Source organism: Lissotriton helveticus, chromosome 7 (assembly GCF_964261635.1).
Source record: "Lissotriton helveticus chromosome 7, aLisHel1.1, whole genome shotgun sequence".
NCBI lineage: Eukaryota > Metazoa > Chordata > Amphibia > Caudata > Salamandridae > Lissotriton > Lissotriton helveticus.
Window position 1 is genome coordinate 1,731,670,471 of NC_136068.1, and position 20,404 is coordinate 1,731,690,874.

Genomic DNA, 20,404 nt, shown 5'->3' on the forward strand with positions numbered 1-20,404 from the left:
CCTCCGTGACTTCTCTGCATGATGTCACCTGGGCTCCTGGCCCATGCAGTCCCAGCCCGCACCTCAGTTGTCTCCTGGCTCGGTCGCACCCGCTCATCGTGTATATCTCCAACTGGCACTCCTCCGGTGTGTGCCTCCACAGCACGGGCAGGCACTGCTTCAGTCTCGCAGCCTGCTGGCCTATACCCTGCTTCCATAACAGCATGGGCCCTGCTCCGCATACGGAGGTCGTTCCATGTGGCCCATGGCTGCAAGGTGTCAATGATGGTGTTGTGTTAGGACCCTAGGCCTGCATTTGCATAATATAGGGACACGGACACTCAGATGTACAGTGGATTAGTGAGCCTCGAGCACGTGCGCTCGGCTCCTTTTATTGACTGTGTCACGTGACTCGTGACACAGTGGTGGGTGGGTGTAAAGTGTGTGATCACTTCCTGTGATCAACTAGAATGTGTCACGCAGGACACAACATTCCTCCCAAAATTTGATAAAAATTAAGGAAAAACAAAAAGTCAGAACCTGTGGGAGGAAAGACTTGAATATACAATAATTACAAATTTACATTGATTCTCTTCAGCTGCTTGCTTGATGTCGACAGTGGAAATTGCCGTTGAAATTTTAGTTCTACTTGGCTTGACGTCCTGGTTCTTGGTGGGCGTGCTCTTCTGCACTTGCGCCGTGGAGGTGTGTTGGTCAGTCAACTGAGATCTTGGTTTTGAGGGTGACTCCAAACAGGATGACCAGATGTTAGACTTGAAGGATGTTGTCTTCTACTGGTCCGTCGGTTTCTTCACTGTAGGCAGCTTGGCTTTACCTTACAAAGGATGGAGTGTTTGAAGGACATTCTTCTTACTAGGACGCCTCTCTCTCGGGTGTTCTCCTGCCACGAGATGTCCCGGAGGCCCTTTTCATCAGGTTTCCACTGGGCGGGGTATTCTTCCACAGCGTTGCTCCAACTCCACAGTCTGCGTGTGAATGGAGGAGACGATGAGGGTACTACCTCACAAAGTCCATAGCTCCACCTGAAGTGTAGTTGTTGACTCCTGCCTTTGCGCACAAGTTCCTCATCTTCCTGGGACGTGCAGGTTGGACGGCGACGGATCCATCTCACTTGTCGGGACCCTCTGCCACCGCTGTCCCTGAGGCCTTTGCCCCTTGGATCTCCACGGGCTGGTGTGGATTGGTCAGTTCTCCTTGTTCAGGACATCTGAGCTCCCTCTGCTTCCAGACTTCCACTCATTCCCAAAGGTGGGTGTTGCCAATGGTCCGGCCTGTGCTCTCCTGCAGTCGACTGGTCGTCGGGGTCTTGTGAATAGGTGCCTGTTCTGTTCTTGGTGCTATCAGTGTTCTCCTGGACGTGTGGGTCACTGTACACGATGTTGTGGTGTGACACCTCTTCTTGTTGTAAGTGTGTGGACTTATCACACCTCTCCTCACCTTTTCCAGATGTTGTTCTTGGCGTCGTGCCACATGACTTCTTTCTTCATTCTTTCTTTCCACGACACGGTGCGGTCACCTTTCTATCTTAGTCTTTCTGACCAGGCTTCTTCAAGCAGCGTGCAGTCCGCCTGTTTCCCTCTGGTCTTGTCCTGGCTTTAGGACACTGTCTTCTCTCCACTCTTCTGTGACTGGACCAGTCGTTACGATCTTTTTCTCTTGCCTCCTGTTGCTTCCAATTCTTGTAGGTGTTGCGTCCGTCTCTCCGGGTCTTCCTCAGGACATTCTCCTGATCTCTCAGATCACGGACGTCTTACGGCAGGACATCTTCATCCTGACTTCTTGGCAGAATACCTTTGCTGCGCCTTTATGGCGGGTCAGCATTCCGGCGACCTGTTGGCAGGTCGGTTTTCTTCTTTTCTTTCTCGGGCGACCACCTGGGTGATCGGCTTTTGTTTGGGCGCCCCTCTGGCTTGTCGGATCATCCTTTTCTTCTTGGGTGATCTTCTTTGCTACCAGATGGGGTGGTCAGCTTCCTCTTCCTGAGTCTTCTCGCTATCCGCGATCGTTGGGATCACCATTTGTTCTGCTGCAGTGCTTTTGCATTGGCGCAGTTTCATCTGCGCTCTTCGTGTGCTCTGCTGTTTCCGGAGGGTTACTTCACCGCTCCATGGACCTTCTCCGGTGGGTGCACTTCTCATGCGCGCTGCCGGTGAGGCTCTTTAGCTTCTTGGCGTGGTGATCTTGCGTCACTCTTTCATTGCACGTCATTGTGCATGGCAATTGCAAGTTTGTGCTTCACTTCGCACCGTCATGGTACATCTTCAGTGTCGCTTTGTTCCTTGCTCTTCTTTAGCTTCTGTGGCGTCTTCGTTCTTTTCCACATGCATGCTGCACTTCTGCTTCTTCACACTTGGGTACTTGCCGTACACATCTTCTTGTGCTTCGGGTGTGGCTTCCTTACTGTCAGGCGCTGTCCTGTACTGTCCGCGTCCGTGGTACACTTGCGCTCTTCCATCGGTTGCCATTGAACCTTGCTGTTTGCGGTAGACGTTGTGAATCTCCCTCGCTGTCCAGCGTGGTGATGTTGTCTCTCTTGCGGTTGTGGTGTGCACCTGTGGCCTCAGGCGTCACTTCAGCAGTGATGATGGATCTCCGTCTTCGTCCGCGTCGCTGCAGGTTTGCGTCTCCCTCTGTAGGCTTTCCCTTGGCTTGTCTTGTGCTAGTTTGTTTCTTTGGCTTCTTTTGGTGCAATGCTCCCCAGTATCCACTAGCTGGCAGTGTAGGATTAGGCTTCCTTCAGCAGCAGTTTCCTCCTCTTAGCAACTTTCTTTCTTGTTGTTGGTGCTTGGAGTCCCGGGCTTGCAGGACCTGCTGTTGTCCAGGAGTGTGCAGGACAGGAGGGGGCTGGAGTCACTTCTGTTGACAGGTGAGTCCCATTTCTTTCTTTGCCTTTGGGGCTGTAGGGCACAAAAGTGTTTATGGTGAGGAGGGGGTGGGGGCAGTCTCTCTGCATTGTCCTCTGTCTTTGTGGCCGCATGGGGGGATCTTTGTCGGAGCATGCTGGCTCTTTTTATGGATAGTCTTAGAGCCTGTGGGACAGGTCAGCGGACTTTGGCTGGTCCTCGGGGCTAACACTTTCTGGCCGGGCCGGGATCGGGATCATCTAGGCCTGCCACGGGCCTCGCGTCCCCACACTCTTCAGACTGCAGTGGGTGGGCTCCGCTGCCGTCGCTGCTTCAGCCGGTGCCCTGCCACCCCAACGCTGGCTCCTCGCTGTGGTCAGCTGCGGCGCTGGCAGCTTGCAGACTTTGTGCTCCTCTCTGCCCCTCGCAGCAGGCCCTTCTGGTACGCGGGCTGCGTGGGGGGGTTGCTCCTATCAGCCTTGGGCCGCAACGGTGGAACTTCACTGCGGGTGGGCTCCACTGTAGCGTGTCTCCGCCCGGCAGCTCTTCCACACGCTGCGGGCGCTTCGCGTTCGACGGTTCTTCACCCCCGCTGCCGCTGCCTCACACCCCACACGCTGCGCGGCAGGGGACGCTGCTGGCAGGCCGCGTGTGGGCACCGCTGGTCCAGCTTCATTTAATGTTTGTACTCGGCCTCATAATGTTCAAGGGCGCAATGGCCATGCGGGTGGGCTCCGCTTTACTGTACAGTCATGGGGGGGTTGCTTCCTCCTAACGCGGCACCCCAGGCATTCATTAGTGCCCGGGCTCACCTCCGGCCTACGGGTCTCTTCAGGTGGGGCACGTTGCTGCAGCCGACTCGGTTGGGCTCCGGTCGGTCTGCTTCATTCGGGGGCATAGTTGCTGCCGGTTCAGGTGGGCTCTGTCCGGTCCGCTTTCTCCGGTGAGGTCGCCGGGTTACGGCCACCGCGGGTGGGCTCTGCATGGTCAGCCCTTTCTTCCCCGGGACGGCCTTGCCGAGGGGCAGTTCACTGCAGGCGTGCGAGGTGCGGGGTGGGCTCCCGGTCACCTCTTCATTTGCATAAAGGCCCGGGGCACGGCACACGCCCCACGGGCTTCTCGGCAGCCGGCGCCGATCGTTGCAGGGGGTGCCCCTAGGCGGGCAGCATTCTCTCCCCCTTCATCTTTGGCTGTTGCACGCTGGGGGCACAGCCACTCCTCGTCGCCAAATGTTGTGTTGGGGCCTTAGGCCCGCATTTGCATAATGAAGGGACACGGACACTCAGATGTACAGTGGGTTAGTGAGCCTCGAGCACGTGCGCTTGGCTCCTTTTATTGACTGTGTCACGTGACTGGTGACACAGTGGTGGGTGGGTGTAAAGTGTGTGATCACTTCCTGTGATCAACTAGAATGTGTCACGCAGGACACAACAGATGGCTACCGAGTTTCAGGAGTCGAATTTATGGATTCTGAGGATTGCCCCGCCACACCCATTCACAGCACTTCGATTTAGAGTGATTCAGTAGCCAGATGGAAAGGATTATAGTCGGATTGCAAGTGCTGGCTGGCAGAGCTGGACTAAGGTGGTGCCATCTTGCCGGAGGCAGTCTAGTACTCCCCATGCCCCAAAATTCAGATTCACATTATACTTCTTGACACTTACATTTGGCTGAATTAACAAGACTTGGGATATTTTAGGGTTATGGGTGTTATGCGTTTGCATATTTTGACCTTGCATCACATTCATATTTTGCATTTGATCATCAATTTGTATTTGATTTGGATTCAACCTACATTTGTTTTCCAAATAGCCCACCTTGTCATAACGACATGGAGTAATCTTTTTCAACATATATATGCCCATCTATGAATGGTATCCCTCACCTTCTAACCTATGGGCCACCATTCCTATTCTGCATAACCTGACCACCACCTTGATATCCAATCTTCTGCAATCCAGCACAAACACAAGAACCTCAACATGGATTTGCCATTTACGGGCCATTCTAAAAAAAATCTCTTCTGACTTCTTCTGAGCCATCAGGAATTTCTCCTTGCTTCCAAATCATCACTGCAATACTTTGCATAATGCACGATTTCATCCTACAGCTTTCATTGCCAGCACATCACATTCGGCTGACTATGCAAGCTTATCTCCCGGTGCAAACCAAGAACAAACTGAGTAACAAAATTTCCTAGATTTCGTTCTCCAAAATAAATCCTGTTTCAGTTTTGAAAAAAAAAACAAGACTTATTTTGTTCACTTCAGCTTATTTTTTCTCTGGCATTTTTATTAGCTGTTTACTGCCTGTGTTTATTGTTCTGCATAATGCGAAAAAACATTCTGGGGTAACTGCATGCTTTATAAAATTACATTTCAATCACTTCATCAACCCCAGTCTGATGGCAGGTGTATCTTATACCCTTCTCCATCACCGTTATGTAATTGGAGGGTAGTACATTGGAGAGGGTGTACTCCCTCCTTTAGCCAGATTCTAAATGGAAGCCTTGATGTCTAAATTTGACGGCAGCCACAACAGTGGCTATTTAAAAAAAATATGTTTGTCCCTCTAGCAAGAAGAGTAGCTCACAGTGTTGCAGACTGTCTTAGCAGTCGTGCTCCTCTCGCCTTGTCTCTTCAATTACCTCTGGTGTTTTCCAATTTCCAGTCAACCTCACTATGACGAGAGGGCACCCAAGCACACCTTGAAATATGCATACAAGAAAGTAAGCTTGTATAATTCTACACCATGGGATCCTCTCCCTAGTCTAGAAAACTGGGTGGATGATTTTTTACTTTTTGTCCGTAGGGAAATTTTGCACTTGGTGTACACACATTTTTGGGCTAACACTGAACAGTATGGTAGAAATAACGGGAATATTGGGTATCATGTACAAAACCCTTTAGTGATTGCAAAATCTGCAATTTGCAAATTCACAGTGTTTGCAACTACAAAAGGACTTGTCTTTAAGTCCTAGAGTTCTTTTATGAGTCAGAAAACTAATTAAGACTTGCAAAATGGTGTTGCGACTCTGTCTAAATCACACATCATGAGGGGGTGTGAATATTTACGATTCAGAGGAATATTTCGAAGGTTTGTGAATGCAATTGCAGTCGCAAACCATTGATCAGATACCAACACCTCAAAGGGGGTGATGCCTGATTTGCAATAGGGAAGAGGTCATCTTGAGCTCTTTGCCTTTTATGAATCTCATGTAATGTTTGAGGGAGAGTTGGCAGTGGTCCTGGAAAACCATGGCAACTGTCAATGAAACTTTTAAAACGCAAACATCTTTTATATTTTAAGCACAGTCCTTTTTCCTTTAAGGAATTATTTTTTTTAATTTAAACACAATCACAGTTATGGTGGTCTGCTGTCCCTTGCAGGCCACAATCCTTGTTATTGCGGTCAATCGCATAGGTCGCAAATTGTGATCTGCATAATGAATATTAACTAGGCACGTTATTTTGCGAGTCCGTATGTGACCATACCTATATATCCATAGGTTTATACGCATAATCAGAATTAACACACCAAAAGTCGGTTCACAACTTGTGACCACATTTTGCTAATCATTTTTAGGTACATGGAGTATTATTACAAGCACTCAATATTAGGCGAACGTTTGCGGGCATTGTGCTATCTCAGTGAAAAAGAACTGCAAGGGAGATATTTCAACCTTGAGTCAACTCTAGGATAAAAGGCTACGGGTCACGATGCAACTGAGGCAGAGGATTTAAGAAGGAACCAGGAGTACAGTAAGTGGATGCTGGGATGAGTGGATCAAGGAGATCAAAGCATAATTGCAGAATACCAGCAGTGTCCCAGCCATCACCACCTCCTTGAAGATGGCATGCAGCCTCTTCGATATGAATGATTGGTTCATTTTGTGGAAATATAGTGGATCTGTATTGTCTCCTGGGGTTTTTTGTAGGTCTGTTTTTGTTGTTTTTGGACTTTGATGACTCTGTAGGTTAGCGGTTTAATTTTGCTGTTCTTAGGTGAAGGTACTTTGATTCGGGAACGTGTTTCAGGCACACCTCAGTTCGGCTCTATGAACTACCAAGCCCACATTGATTTGCTTCCTCATGAGTTGGGGCTGGGGCCCATGAACTGAATGGTAATAGCCCGCAGCGTGGGATTTGCTTCAGGCACACTGTTGTTGGGCTCTCGGGACTATCTAGCTCACATTGCTTTACTGCATCATGAGGCTGGGCCGGGGCTCATAAATTGAACGGCAACAGTCCGCGGCACAGGAGGTGCTTCAGGCACACCGTGGGTGGGCTCTGCGGACATCAAGCTCACATTGCTTTGCTGCATCAGCAGAATAAGGTGCCTAATTAATATTCATTATGCAGATCAGGAGGTTGGGCCAGGGTTCATAAATTGAACGGCAATACAAGGCGGCACAGGAAGCGTGTGGAATGAACCTGGTTGAGTGACTGTGCCAAAGCAGGCCCATGGCTGGACAAGGCTCTTGGACCTACTTCCCTAGATTCACCTGGACTCTCCGTGACCGCAAAAGTTTTCAAGCCTCTTCAAGTTAACTATCATGTTTTCCTCACCAATTAACTGGTTGGTGCTTGTTACAATATGAGGACACGCAAATGTGATTTATCTGCAGAAAGCGCAGCAAAACAATTCTACAACTAAGTCTATCAAAAATTTCCTGTCGTAATTTCCTATATGTAATTGACTCTGAAATAGGGTGGGTGGAGGCCAGGTTAGATGCTATTTGAGAGACTCAACCCCGCCCTTGACTTTGACATTGCAACTGGATGTAACATCTGTTTCCCAAACAGTATCTTAATGGGGAGTCCTCCACCACCTCATCTCACCCTCTCCCTTAATTACATACTTTTTTTAAGGTTTGGAAGGAATGCAGCCTCCAATTGTATTTCCCTTGGCTCTCACTCCTGTTCTTTCACCAAATGATGCCACAGCCAGCTTCCTTCCAATACATCACTATGGATTGCTGCATGGACAGTACCATCTTCAGCACCAGGGCTGATGACACCAAATCCACACTTTAGCTTTGCTACACCATCACTTGATGGCTTTAGAAAATGTGGTGCAAAACAAAGAGGCCCAAATTCGGACTGTGTAAATGTCAAGGATTCACCCAGCCCACATTGCTTATGAGAACTTTACAGTGCGGAACTATGTAAGTAGCACCTTTGTCTAGCGTGCCTCCAAAAATAGATCTCAATAAATGTGTGGAAAAGATCCCTACCTGTTGGGATGTTAGATACCAACTAAAGGGCATATTTCCGTAGCTGTCTCGAACAAGTATGATACACACATCCTGGATAGGTTAAAAAGATGATGGTATATTGGTCACTAGGCATAGCAAAGAAGATACAAGATATAAATGACCATTGATAATACATTGGTTTTAAGGTAGATCGTCTTTGCACTTTGGAACAAGATAATACTATATGCAGAGCTATTCACTCTCATCAGCACCAGATATCACATTCCCTGCATATGTTTTAGAGGTTTAAAATGTAAGTGCTGACAAAGGTTGTTGGCAAGCAGTGTCTTAAAGGTACCCTCCGCGGTAGTGTGGCTGGATTGGGAGTGGATCCTAGCAAGAGTGTCTTTTAAAGGCTTGTTGGACCTGGCCCTTTTTGCAGGGTCATCCCTGAACTTTTTGCCTTCCTTCTGTATTTTGTCTGACCTGTTTTTGTTGGTTTTATGACTCTGGACACTTTACCACTGCTGATCAGTGCTAAAGTGCATATGCTCTCCCTATTGTAAATTGATGTGTGGATTAGTGACTCCAGATTGGCTGGTTTGGTTTACTTGTCAGACCCTAGTACAGTGCACTGAGTGTGTTGAGGGCTTGTCCAAATGCTGCTGGTGAGCTTGCAGCACTGGTTGTGCCACCCACAGAAGCAGCCTTGTAAAATGTGTCTCAGGTCTGCCATTGCAGAGCCTGGGTGCAGTCTGATACTGCCATGCTGACTGGGCAAGTGCACCCCCTTGCCAGTCCCTAAACCTTCTCTTTTCTTCATATCGGACACCCCTATGGTAGGCACACGGGCAAGGTGCATTGTAGTTAAAAGGTAGGACAAGCCATGATGTGTGTGGTATGTCATAATCGTGAACTAGTGCCATTTTCGTTTTTCACTATTGCAAGGCTTCCTGTTCCCCATAGGCCAGAATTGGCTGTTTGATAATTACATCTTATAATCCTAACTGACTCAGGGAACACGGTAGAAATTCGAGTATAGTATGCCTAAACTCAGAATGATAAAATACATCTTTTTGCAAAGTTGGTTTTAACATTCTGTGTTTGAAAATACCACTTTTAGAAAGTATGTATTTTCTTGTCTAACTATCTAAGCCTGCCTCTGCTAGGTTGTGTATTCCTTGTCTGGAGTTTGAGTGACAGGGGCGGGGGGATTCCAGGAGACACTGGGTTGTCAGCCCAGTGCTGAATAGAGAGATATGCATCTAGATGGGTGGGAGGAGTTGCACCTGGGACCTAAATGGGGCTGCGCCTTCCCTCCACAATGTTCCACCTGCTGTGGTGTGTCTGATGTCTCTGCCCTGCACTGTGAAAGGAAAGAAGGAATCATGTCAACAAAATGCTCCAGGACTGACCAGAACTGGTTTGGACTAGGCAAAGGCTTCTGTGCCTTCAGAGAACAAAGATAAACTGTGTATAAAAGAGGGGACCCAAACTCCTGAACTTTAGATCACTTTGGGAAACAAGAAGAAACCTTTGCTGAGGAGAGGAACCTGAAGAAACTGAGGAGAGACTATCCCTAAGCTGAAGTGCTGCTTGGGGTATTGGCCTGCAGTGATTGCCTGACTGCCAAAGGAAGGAGAAAGGAACTTTGTGTGCTTTATTTCAACTTGTAAAGAATCTCCAAGGGCTTGAGAGAGGAGCTTGCCTCCTGCTGAAGTCTCAGGGACAACAGACTTCAACCACCAGCTCCCCAAGAACTCTTTGAAAGTGCCCGCAGCTGTTTTGGGCCTTCTGAGAGACTGCGTGTCGCAAGGAGCTGGAAGCGCAACTCACGAAGAAGAAGCGCGTTGCAGCCGCTGCTGTCGCATCGAGGATGTCGCCGCTGTAGCTGTCGCATTGCACCACATCACAAGAAACATCTCGCAACATCGAAGAAGTGTGTCGCAGACGCTGCCGTCGCATCACTTAACAAGGGTGTTGCTGCTGTAGCTGTCGCACTGCACCGCAGAAGCGCCTCGCATCTGCAGAGAAGTGTGCTGCCGTCGCAGCCGCTGTCATCACATCACTGAACAAGGGTGTTGCTGCTGCAGCTGTCGCATTGAGCGGAAGCATCTCGCATCGAGGGAGAAGATTGTCACCGCCAAAGCCGCAGTCGTCACATCACTGGACAAGGGTGTCGCTGCTGCAGCTGTCTCATCGAGTCGAGACACCTCGCATCATCGGAAAAGCGTGTCGCTTCAAGAAGAAGATGCCATTTTTATTTTCATCGCACCGGATCATCATCGCAGCACGGCGTTGCTCTCCCCACTGCCACGGAAGCGCAGTATGAAACCATCGCATCACTGTTCCTGCTTGGAAGCAACTGACGCATCACTTTCACTGCAACTCTTCCGTTGTCTTGCGTTACGCATCCTAAGGTACATTGACTCAAAGTGTTGCATTTTAACATCTTAAGGAACTTAGATAATCCTACCATTAAGTCTTGTGGATTTTTGTCGTGTGTGGTCTTGTGTTTAATCTATATAAAAGATACTTATTTTTAATATACAACTTGTGTGGTGTTCATCTGTTGTGTTGTCACTTAATTACTGTGTGTGGTCACAAATGTGTTACACACAGCCTCTGAGATACGCCTGTCTGCTCGTGCTAAGCTACCTAGGGGCTGAGCAGGGGTTATTTTAGGAGTGTACCTCCTTACCCTGACTAGAGGCAAGGGTCCCTATTTGTCACAAGTACCTACCTGTGCCAACTAGAGAACCCCCAAATCTAACAAGGCTTATAAAGGGCTTTGAGTCAACCAAGGTGGAGGCTTGTCATTGTCACTGTGCTTCTTTCACAACCCTTTCCCCCAGCCCTGTTTCTTTTCATGATCTTTACTTCTGTTCCTATTTAATGTTATGGCTCTTTCCTATAGCTTTACTCTGCTCCTGATTGTTTAAAGCTTGCATTGATTTCTATCAAAGCATTGATGAAAGTATATCAACTTAAACAATATCCTATTTTGCAGAATGGTAGCACCTGGCTCTAGTACTGGGAATAGTAGCTCACTAAATTCAGAACAAGCAATAGTTTTATTGAATGTGTCATTTGTATAAATGTTTATATTAGCATGTAGAATATATACAACACTCAATTGGATTTAACGAACCTGCAGTGCCCCTGTCGATCACTTGTGATCAAGCATAATCTCTGGTTTCTGTACTTCCTGACTGAAAATAATTCTCTTCTCGTTTTGTCAGTCTTTGAAATTTTGGATTAAAAAAACTTTAAAGCCATGTAGGTCAGAGGATTAACATTTGAATTTCTGTTACTCCACTTGACTAACGCTCATTTTCTTGATGTCCTCTTCCACAGAGAAGTGCTTTTCAGTATTTCCTCATTAGAATCTGTGGCAGATGTTACTGTGTTATTGATAAGTATCTTAGTGGTAATACCAACAGGAAGATGAAACTTTCAGTTGCCTCTGATTCCTGAGCCTTCATTTGTTTTTTTTGTTTCAGACATCGAAAATGGAGCGTGAGGAAGAGGAGGAAGAGAGTGACGAAGAGGAGCAAGCTGAGCAACAAGAGAAAGAGGATGAGGAACCAGAAGAGGGGGAAGAAAAGGCAGAAGAGAAGGAGCAAGTGGAAGAGGAGGAAGAAACTGAGGAAGAGGAGCAAGTGGAAGAGGAGGAGGAGAAAGTAGAAGAGGAACAAGAAGCAGAGAAAGAGGAACAAGTGGAAGAGAAGGAGCAAGTAGAAGAGGAGGAAGACACAGAGGAAGAGGAGCTAGTGGAAGAAGAGGAGGAGGAAGTAGAAGAGGATCAAGAAGCAGAGGAAGAGGAACAAGTGGAAGAGCAGGAGCAATTAGAAGAGGAGGAAGACACTGAGGAAGAGGAGCAAGTGGAAGAGGAGGAGGAGGAAGTGGAAGAAGAGGAGGAAGTAGAAGAGGGAGAAGCAGCAGAGGAAGAGGAACAAGTGGAAGAGGAGGAGCAAGTAGAAGAGGAGGAAGAGGTTGAGGAAGAGGAGCAAGTGGAAGAGGAGGAGGAAGTGGAAGAAGAGGAAAAAGCAGAGGAAGAGGAACAAGTGGAAGAGGAAGAGGAGGAAGTGGAAGAGGAGGAAAAAGCAGAGGAAGAGGAGCAAGTGGAAGAGGAGGAGGAGGAAGTAGAAGAGGAAGAAGCAGCAGAGGAAGAGGAACAAGTGGAAGAGGAGGAGCAAGTGGAAGAGGAGGAGCAAGTAGAAGAGGAGGAAGAGGCTGAGGAAGAGGAGCAAGTGGAAGAGGAGGAGGAGGAAGTAGAAGAGGAAGAAGAAGCAGAGGAGGAGGAGGAAGTGGAAGAGGAGGAAGTAGAAGAGGAGGAAGAGGAGGAAAAAGCAGAGGAAGAGGAACAAGTGGAAGAGGAGCAAGAAGAGGAGCTGGCAGAAGAAAAGGGAGAGCCAGAAGACCCAGAGGTAATGTATGTTTTTCGAATAACCAGTGGAATCTTTTAGGGAAACTTTAGAAATATTCTATGACACTGGGTGTACACCTGTGAACTGGTTTGCATCCGCACTGGTTTAACAAATGCACCTGTTGATCTTTTATTCGTGTCTATCAATAATTAGCATTTATTAACATGCTTAAGGCTTAGGGGTGGAAAAGACAGTCAAATGTTTCATGGCATCACTACCTTTGATATAAATTGTTTACAAAGTGCAAGTGAAGTCACTTCCACTATCAGTACCCCATGCTTTAGGCGAAATAATGTCAGCAAATGTACACAGAATTTCAAAGGATTGTCCAACATGAGGATATTTGTTTTGTTCACTCACCAACTTAATAATCAGAGTAGATAACTAACAGAAGCTAACTAACAGCACAAGTAGCCCTCTGGCTAGCTAGGCACTCTCCATAAGTCTAACAGTACATAACAGATGATTGAAAACACAAAATAAGCAGAGGTAAAATAATGGCTCTTTGACTAGAAGATGAAAGAATGCTACTGACAATGTATATAAAGGAAATAGAGATTTCTGCATTGGCTGTGGAATATTTTTTGTTGTTGTTTGCATAACACACTCAGAAGATCATTGCATAAAGCAGAGCAATAGTTACACAGAAAAAGGTGAAGGAGAAACTAAAGGCAGAATGAACAAGTTATTCAAGACTGAACGTGTGCCAAAGAGGTGGCCCTGCATTTATTTGGTTTATTCCCAATGAAAAGAAGCACTGGAACAGAACTCCGGTGGAGGAGTCTTAAGTGCAAAGTGATCTGTCCCCAAACCTTTCAGTGGGGTCTTTGGTGGCCAGTATTTCAAGGCAAATCATAGGCGTCTACTTCGGCAGTAAGGTGTCCTGTGGAAAGACTTGTGTAACAGGCAAAAGGTTTTTAATTCAGTCCTTTGTTCGAACGATGACCAGTGTATTGATTTTAAAGCTTAAGTGATGTAATAAGGATCTTTCAGTCCAATGAAAAGTAGGATGATGAAGCTCTGTGTTCTCTGTAGTTTATCTGTGTGTAAACTCTGTTGTAGTAAGTGAGATGCAAGACAGCCACTGCTAGGAGGATGGTGAGGCTGTTAGCACAGCAGATTGGATCCTAGGTCCTTGTTTATCAAAAAATACCTAGATTACTTACTGGTACTCCTATTACTACTTCCTCGTCCCAGACCTTACATGTGAGCAATCTACCAGACAGACACTTCTGTAGCTACAAAACTCATTATTCTTTTCTCTGCATCCTTCTTGGTAGGCCCTGTAATAAGAAACACAAACCAGAACTATCCTTGTCATTGTTAACATACCCAGACGCTGTAGGCCAAGAAGGGAGGTAGGGGATTACTTAGGCCTGGGACGAGGAAGGAGGCATTTGAGTGAAGACATCATAAGTAAGCAAGTATTTCTGTTGCAGCGATTCTGTTTGGGAAGAGAACTGTGCCTGGAATCACAGGACGTCAGAATGTAGGGAATGAGTCTCCGTACCACATCAGTACCTATGAGTCCAAATCCAACTAGCTTATAGTGACTTACCTGAAACTCCTAACCTTCCAGAGTAACATATAATGTAGCACCCTAGACACAGCACTCTAGGCCCAAAGGGAACCTTAGAATAAGATCATCACCTTTAATGTGTCCATAATAAACAATGATAAAACACTATGGAAAATGTACAATGTTTATTGAAACTACCTTTGTCCATTATGAAGCAGGTTTGCTGCGATTAGAAAACATACACAACTAAGCAAACATCCACATTGTACCTTTTGAAATATTTCTTAATATTTCCTCATGATGATTATTCTTTTCTTTGTGATTGGAAGACACATGTTTTGAATGTATATATCACTATTTGTTTAAATTGTTTTGCACTGTATATATTTACAGAACTCACTGCCGTGACTTGATTGTACACATTAGGAAATGTTTCCAATGCCCACCTTGGGTCATGTTTGTGTTATTGGAAAAATTGAAAAAAGAATACAAGATAAATGAAAAGATCCCAACGTTAAATAAAAAAACGATTGGCTTTCCAAAGATTTGCTTAATTCAAGGTGTCAGAGGCACGCTGTTGTTGCATAATTGTACTTTGATTCCAGCCTCTTGACATTCCTCAACTGAATCAGTCCCCCCGGTTTATATTTGGCTAAAATAAGGCATAACTAATATGAGCCTAAGATGGAACTTACTACAATAACTCCTCAAGCCCTTCCTTATCCCCATCCTTACGTTTGAGTACATCACCAAGCAAGCAAGCAGGTTCAATACCACAGCACAAAAAGGCATATGAACCATACAGAATACAGCACCCAAGTGCATCTTAATAATGACAATTCAAACAGAAACCACAAGTGTATCAAAGCACAAGATATCAGAACCAAATGAAGCAAGGTGATTGGAACCTATACACAACTAGTAATGGGACACAAAGTTAGTGGGTGATGCCCAAGTAGCTACCTGGCAAATGTCAAAAAAGGAGACACATGAAACCTCTGCACATGAAGCTGTGCATGGACCAAATCACGCAGAGCCCTATAAGAAAGGGCATTGATGAAGGACACATACAGCAACTCAGAGTTCCAAAAGAAGGCTACAGCCCCCTGATAGGTGGCTCCCAAAGTCAGAAATAAACTGTGACAGCACTAAAAAGGAGCAGTATGATTGGAATAAATTGATACTGCCCTGTACACATCAAGGGAAATGCCGGCTGAAATGCCAGAAACCGGTCCTCTGAAGCTTGTTTCCGGTCCAGGGAAGGCATGGCTTTTTCATTTCGGGCTGGACTGTTCCCATGAGGCACAGGGTCAGACTGATTTGCATATGGCCATGTCTGAACTGGGGTGGCATAGTGGGCTAAACAACGGTGATGGATTAAACCCAGATCTGTTGACTGGGTGTGAGTGTTTGATTGGTTCAGATGCTCCGTTCATCACCACCCCCTTTTGTAGCACTTTGTTCACCATAAGTTGGCAGGGTATGCTCAGACGTGAGTCCCTTGCTCACTTTGCCACTGGATTCAAGCAAGCCGGGCTGAAGACAGCTGAAATGCCAGAAACCAGTCCTCGGAAGCTTGTTTCCGGTCCAGGGAAGGCATAGCTTGGCATTTCGGGCTGGACTGTTCCCATGAGGCACAGGGTCAGACTGATTTGCATATGGCCATGTCTGAACTGGGGTGGCAGAGTGGGCTAAAGAACGGTGATGGATTAAACCCAGATCTGTTGACTGGGTGTGAGGTTTGATTGGTTCAATTGCTCCGTCCATCACCACCCCCTTTTGTACCACTTTGTTCGCCATAAGTTGGCAGGGTATGCTCAGACGTGAGTCCCTTGCTCACTTTGCCACTGGATTCAAGCAAGCCGGGCTGAAGACGGCTGAAATGCCAGAAACCGGGCCTCTGAAGCTTGTTTCCGGTCCAGGGAAGGCATGGCTTGGCATTTCGGGCTGGACTGTTCCCATGAGGCACAGGGTCAGACTAATTTGCATATGGCCATGTCTGAACTGGGGTGGCAGAGTGGGCTAAAGAACAGTGATGGATTAAACCCAGATCTGTTGACTGGGTGTGAGTGTTTGATTGGTTCAGATGCTCCGTCCATCACCACCCCCTTTGTATCAAGGGAATGAAAGACAGCCTCCCTTAAGGAATTAATGTTAGGGTGGGATACCAGCAACACAATCTCAGCCTCGTGATCAAGTCTAGTAGGCACCTTATGAACAAAACTAGCACTCAAACAAACATCTATCCAATCCAGAAAAATATAGATACAAGCAGCCTCATCCACTAGATAACTCAACTCCGGCAGTCTCTTGGTGGAGCCGACAGCCACAAGGAGAATGTTTTTAAGCTAGAAGAACATCAACATTACCTCCTCTAGCGGTTCAAATTAAGCATACTGGAGTATGGACAAGACCAGGGTGGAGACCATGGAACTGTACAGCCGTCCAACCTATAGTAACAATACTCCCCTCTATGGCTTCTGATAGACCCTGATGGATGTTTACTGGACCCTCATTGTGGTAAGCAACAAACCCCATGCAAAGCTGTCCTGCAAAAAATGTAGGACCATAACCAGATGACATTCCAGGGGAACAACTCCGCTTTTGGTGCACCATTTCTGGAAGAAAACCTATTGATAATTGTACTCCTGAGTGGAAGTCCTGCAACAAGCCCAAACCACACCTCTGAAGAAAAGCCAAGACATTCTAGACCTGGGAGTTCAACATCCAACAGGTTAATTTTCTGGAATCAACATGTTGAGAAAGGAAGAGACCTGAGACGGGACTGACTCACACATAGGATCCCCTCTGGGGCCAGTGCCATCTGTTGGAGAGCAGTGAATCTAGGTTTTCAAGGTCAATAGAGAACCATCACAACAGCCCTCTGCCTGACCCTCAAAAGGCAAGCCTGAATCCTAACAATGCTTAAAATTGGGGAAATACAAACAGCAGTCCCTTCAGACAAAGACACGTCAGAGCATTCATCCTCCAAGCTCTCTTTGAAGGAACGTGGGAAGCACAGCAATTCCACTATTCGCAAACAAGTAATGCACTAGACTACCAATCCTGTTGCAAATCACCTGGAACATTGACTGGGACAGATAAACATTCTAGGATGAGGGAAACACCCTGTTTGGGGATTCCCCTGTCAAGGTCTCTACTCCCCAGATGTGAATGTCTGTCAGGGAAAGAAGATGGATTTCAACTCTAAGTGTGTCATGAAGGCCATCTGTTTACACTTACTGCCCACTTGGCAGTTAAATTAAAGCTTAGTGGTAGGGTTGTTTGTCCTCAAAGTGCCACCTTTCCCTCCATGTACTCCATAAAAACCAGAGGGGACACAAGGACATAGGAACGTCCCTTTGAAGTAGAGTAGTGATGCAACTTCTCCCAAGCCCGAACTCCATAAGCAGAGCAGTGAAGCGGTGCCCAAGAGGTGCACCCAAGCAACAACTTGAGGCATCTTTGGTCAGCACCCCTAGAGCCAATGCTGCAATCCATGCAGTGAGGTTGATGCGCTGATTCTGACAAACAAAAAGGCTGCGATACAGATATTCGGTGCTGTCGTCGAGGATGCCATCAACAGAGATGTGGTGACCTTGTGCAGCAGCGCCAATGCACTGGTTCGACAGGGGATCCCTGGGTTTTGCTGAAGCAAGCACCTTAGGCCTCACATCCAAGGGTCATGAACTGGGGTGGCACCACATGTCACAGCACTCACAGATGGCTGGGTCCAGATGCAAAAGCAGATAAGTTAGAAGTCTTTCACCTCCCTAAGACTTCAGATCATGAGGCCAGCCAGCTAGCCGTTAGAGTCACTCTGGGTTCAAGTGATGCAAGTCCAGTCCTTCTCAACCAGACAGGAGAACAGCAGGCAGGAGGGCCACACAGTAAGACAGGGTCCAGCAAAGCAGCAGTCCAGTAGAGTTGCAGTCCTATAGCAGCACAGCCCCTTGTTTGGGGACAGGACACAGCCTATTCAGGTGTAAGTGAGCCTGGGTCCAGCTCAGATGTAGCTCAAGCAGGTAAGAGCAGTGGGGCAGGGAGGCGGGGTGGAGGTGGGATTCGACATACATTTGACGAGGGAAACTTAAATAAAAAAAGATAACTATGGTTATTTAAGTTTCCCTCGTCATTGTGAGTCAAATCCCCCTCACCCCACCCCCACCGCTTTTACATGGCTGTGCCGTGCCTGATATAGTTCCTCCCTCCCATCCTCCCAGAATGGCCCATCAAGTGATACCTAAGCTCCCATTGTGTGTGGCAGTCTAGGGAGAATACACAAAGCCCAGCTGTCAACCACCCAGGACAGTCAGCAAGCACCAAATGGCTAAAGTAAGAATGTGGCAAATTTCTAAAACTGGCATTTCCTAAACTGTAATTTAAAATCCAACTTCACCATAAATTATGATTTTAAATTAGGATTCCAGAGACACTAGACTTGGGGGGTCTTATCTCTTCCCAATTGGAAATTTCACTTATAAAATGTAATAAAATAATACCAATGTTAGCATATCAAAGACGCATAATTGAGGGTTCTTCACCACCAGGACATGTCAAACTTAAAGTATGAAGAGCAAATCCCCTCACTAGCAAGAGCAAGTCCCAGCTACCCTTTCAACGTATAGGCAGTTTTCAACCCTGGAATCATGCTGTCATACCAATGAGTTGCCGCGTCCCACCAGTGCAGAGCATGTCATGACACAGGGCCCAAATGTGTCTGTGCACATTAGACCATTATGACCTTTAAAGCGAGGTCCCATGTACCTGCATCCTTCTCTGAGGTGAAGCAAGCAGGGACAAAAAGTGTGAACCGAAGTGCACAACACTATCTGGAGACATGGACACATTCCCCACTGCTGTATAGAACTTAGCTCCAGTGAAATTTCAAATCCTGAGTTAGGTCCAATTGGACATAGCAGCATTGTTCAGAAATCCCAGAGATTACATGATCTGACACACTATCATTGTAACCAATCGAACAGGAAAACACTGAAAACACCACACAAAATGTTTCCACACCACATTAGAAAAATAAACATAATTTAATAAATAAACCAAGAGCAAAACATCAAAAATGCAATAAATAGAACTTGAGATATGAATTTTTAAAGAATAAACCGTAAAATAGTGCTTAACAGCAATACATACTTACTTGGGATATCTGGCCTCCCTAGACCGGGACAAAGTCAAAAGTTCAGGACAACCGTGATAGAGCATGGGTCAAATTCAGGGACCCAGTGAGGCCCACTGAACAACAGTACCTTGATCCTGGTTGCGTCAACGTCGACGATATGGATCGCAACCGAAGCGATGAGTCGGTGTCAATCCATGCAGTGAGGTTGATGCGCTGATTCTGACAAACAAATAGCTGCGATACAGATATTCAGTGCTGTCGTCGAGGATGCCATCAACAGAGATGTGGTGACCTTGTGCAGTGGCGCCAATGCACTGGTTCGACAGGGGATCCCTGGGTTTTGCTGAAGCAAGCACCTTAGGCCTCACTTCCAAGGGTCATGAACTGGGGTGGCACCACTTGTCACAGCACTCACAGATGGCTGGGTCCAGATGCAAAAGCAGATAAGTTAGAAGTCTTTCACCTCCCTAAGACTTCAGATCATGAGGCCAGCCAGCTAGCCCTTAGAGTCACTCTGGGTTCAAGTGATGCAGGTCCAGTCCTTCTCAACCAGACAGGAGAACAGCAGGCAGGAGGGCCACACAGTAAGACAGGGTCCAGCAGAGCAGCAGTCCAGTAGAGTTGCAGTCCTATAGCAGCACAGCCCCTTGTTTGGGGACAGGACACAGTCTATTGAGATGTAAGTGAGGCTGGTTCCAGCTCAGATGTAGCTCAAGCAGGTAAGAGCAGTGGGGCAGGGAGGCGGCGTGGAGGGGGGATTCGACATACATTTGACGAGGGAAACTTAAATAAAAAAAAGATAACCATGGTTATTTAAGTTTCCCTCGTCATTGTGAGTCAAATCCCCCTCACCCCACCCCCCCCGCTTTTACATGGCTGTGCTGTGCCTGATATAGTTCCTCCCTCCCATCCTCCCAGAATGGCCCATCAAGTGATACCTAAGCTCCCATTGTGTGTGGCAGTCTAGGGAGAATACACAAAGCCCAGCTGTCAACCACCCAGGACAGTCAGCAAGCATCAAATGGCTAAAGTAAGAATGTGGCAAATTTCTAAAACTGGCATTTCCTAAACTGTAATTTAAAATCCAACTTCACCATAAATTATGATTTTAAATTAGGATTCCAGAGACACTAGACTTGGGGGTCTTATCTCTTCCCAATTGGAAATTTCACTTATAAAATGTAATAAAATAATACCAATGTTAGCATATCAAAGACGCATAATTGAGGGTTCTTCACCACCAGGACATGTCAAATTTAAAGTATGAAGAGCAAATCC

General features: G+C 46.7%; 1 protein-coding gene across 1 annotated transcript in view; it reads left to right on the forward strand.

Annotated features, from left to right (window-relative positions):
• LOC144769667 (uncharacterized) overlaps positions 1-20,404 on the forward strand; it is a 759,350-nt gene that overhangs the window by 523,089 nt on the left and 215,857 nt on the right. Inside the window, exon 23 of the mRNA XM_078653842.1 lies at positions 11,613-12,470. Within this exon, the coding sequence (XP_078509968.1) occupies positions 11,613-12,470 (858 nt within the window). The remainder of the gene's footprint in view (positions 1-11,612; positions 12,471-20,404) is intronic.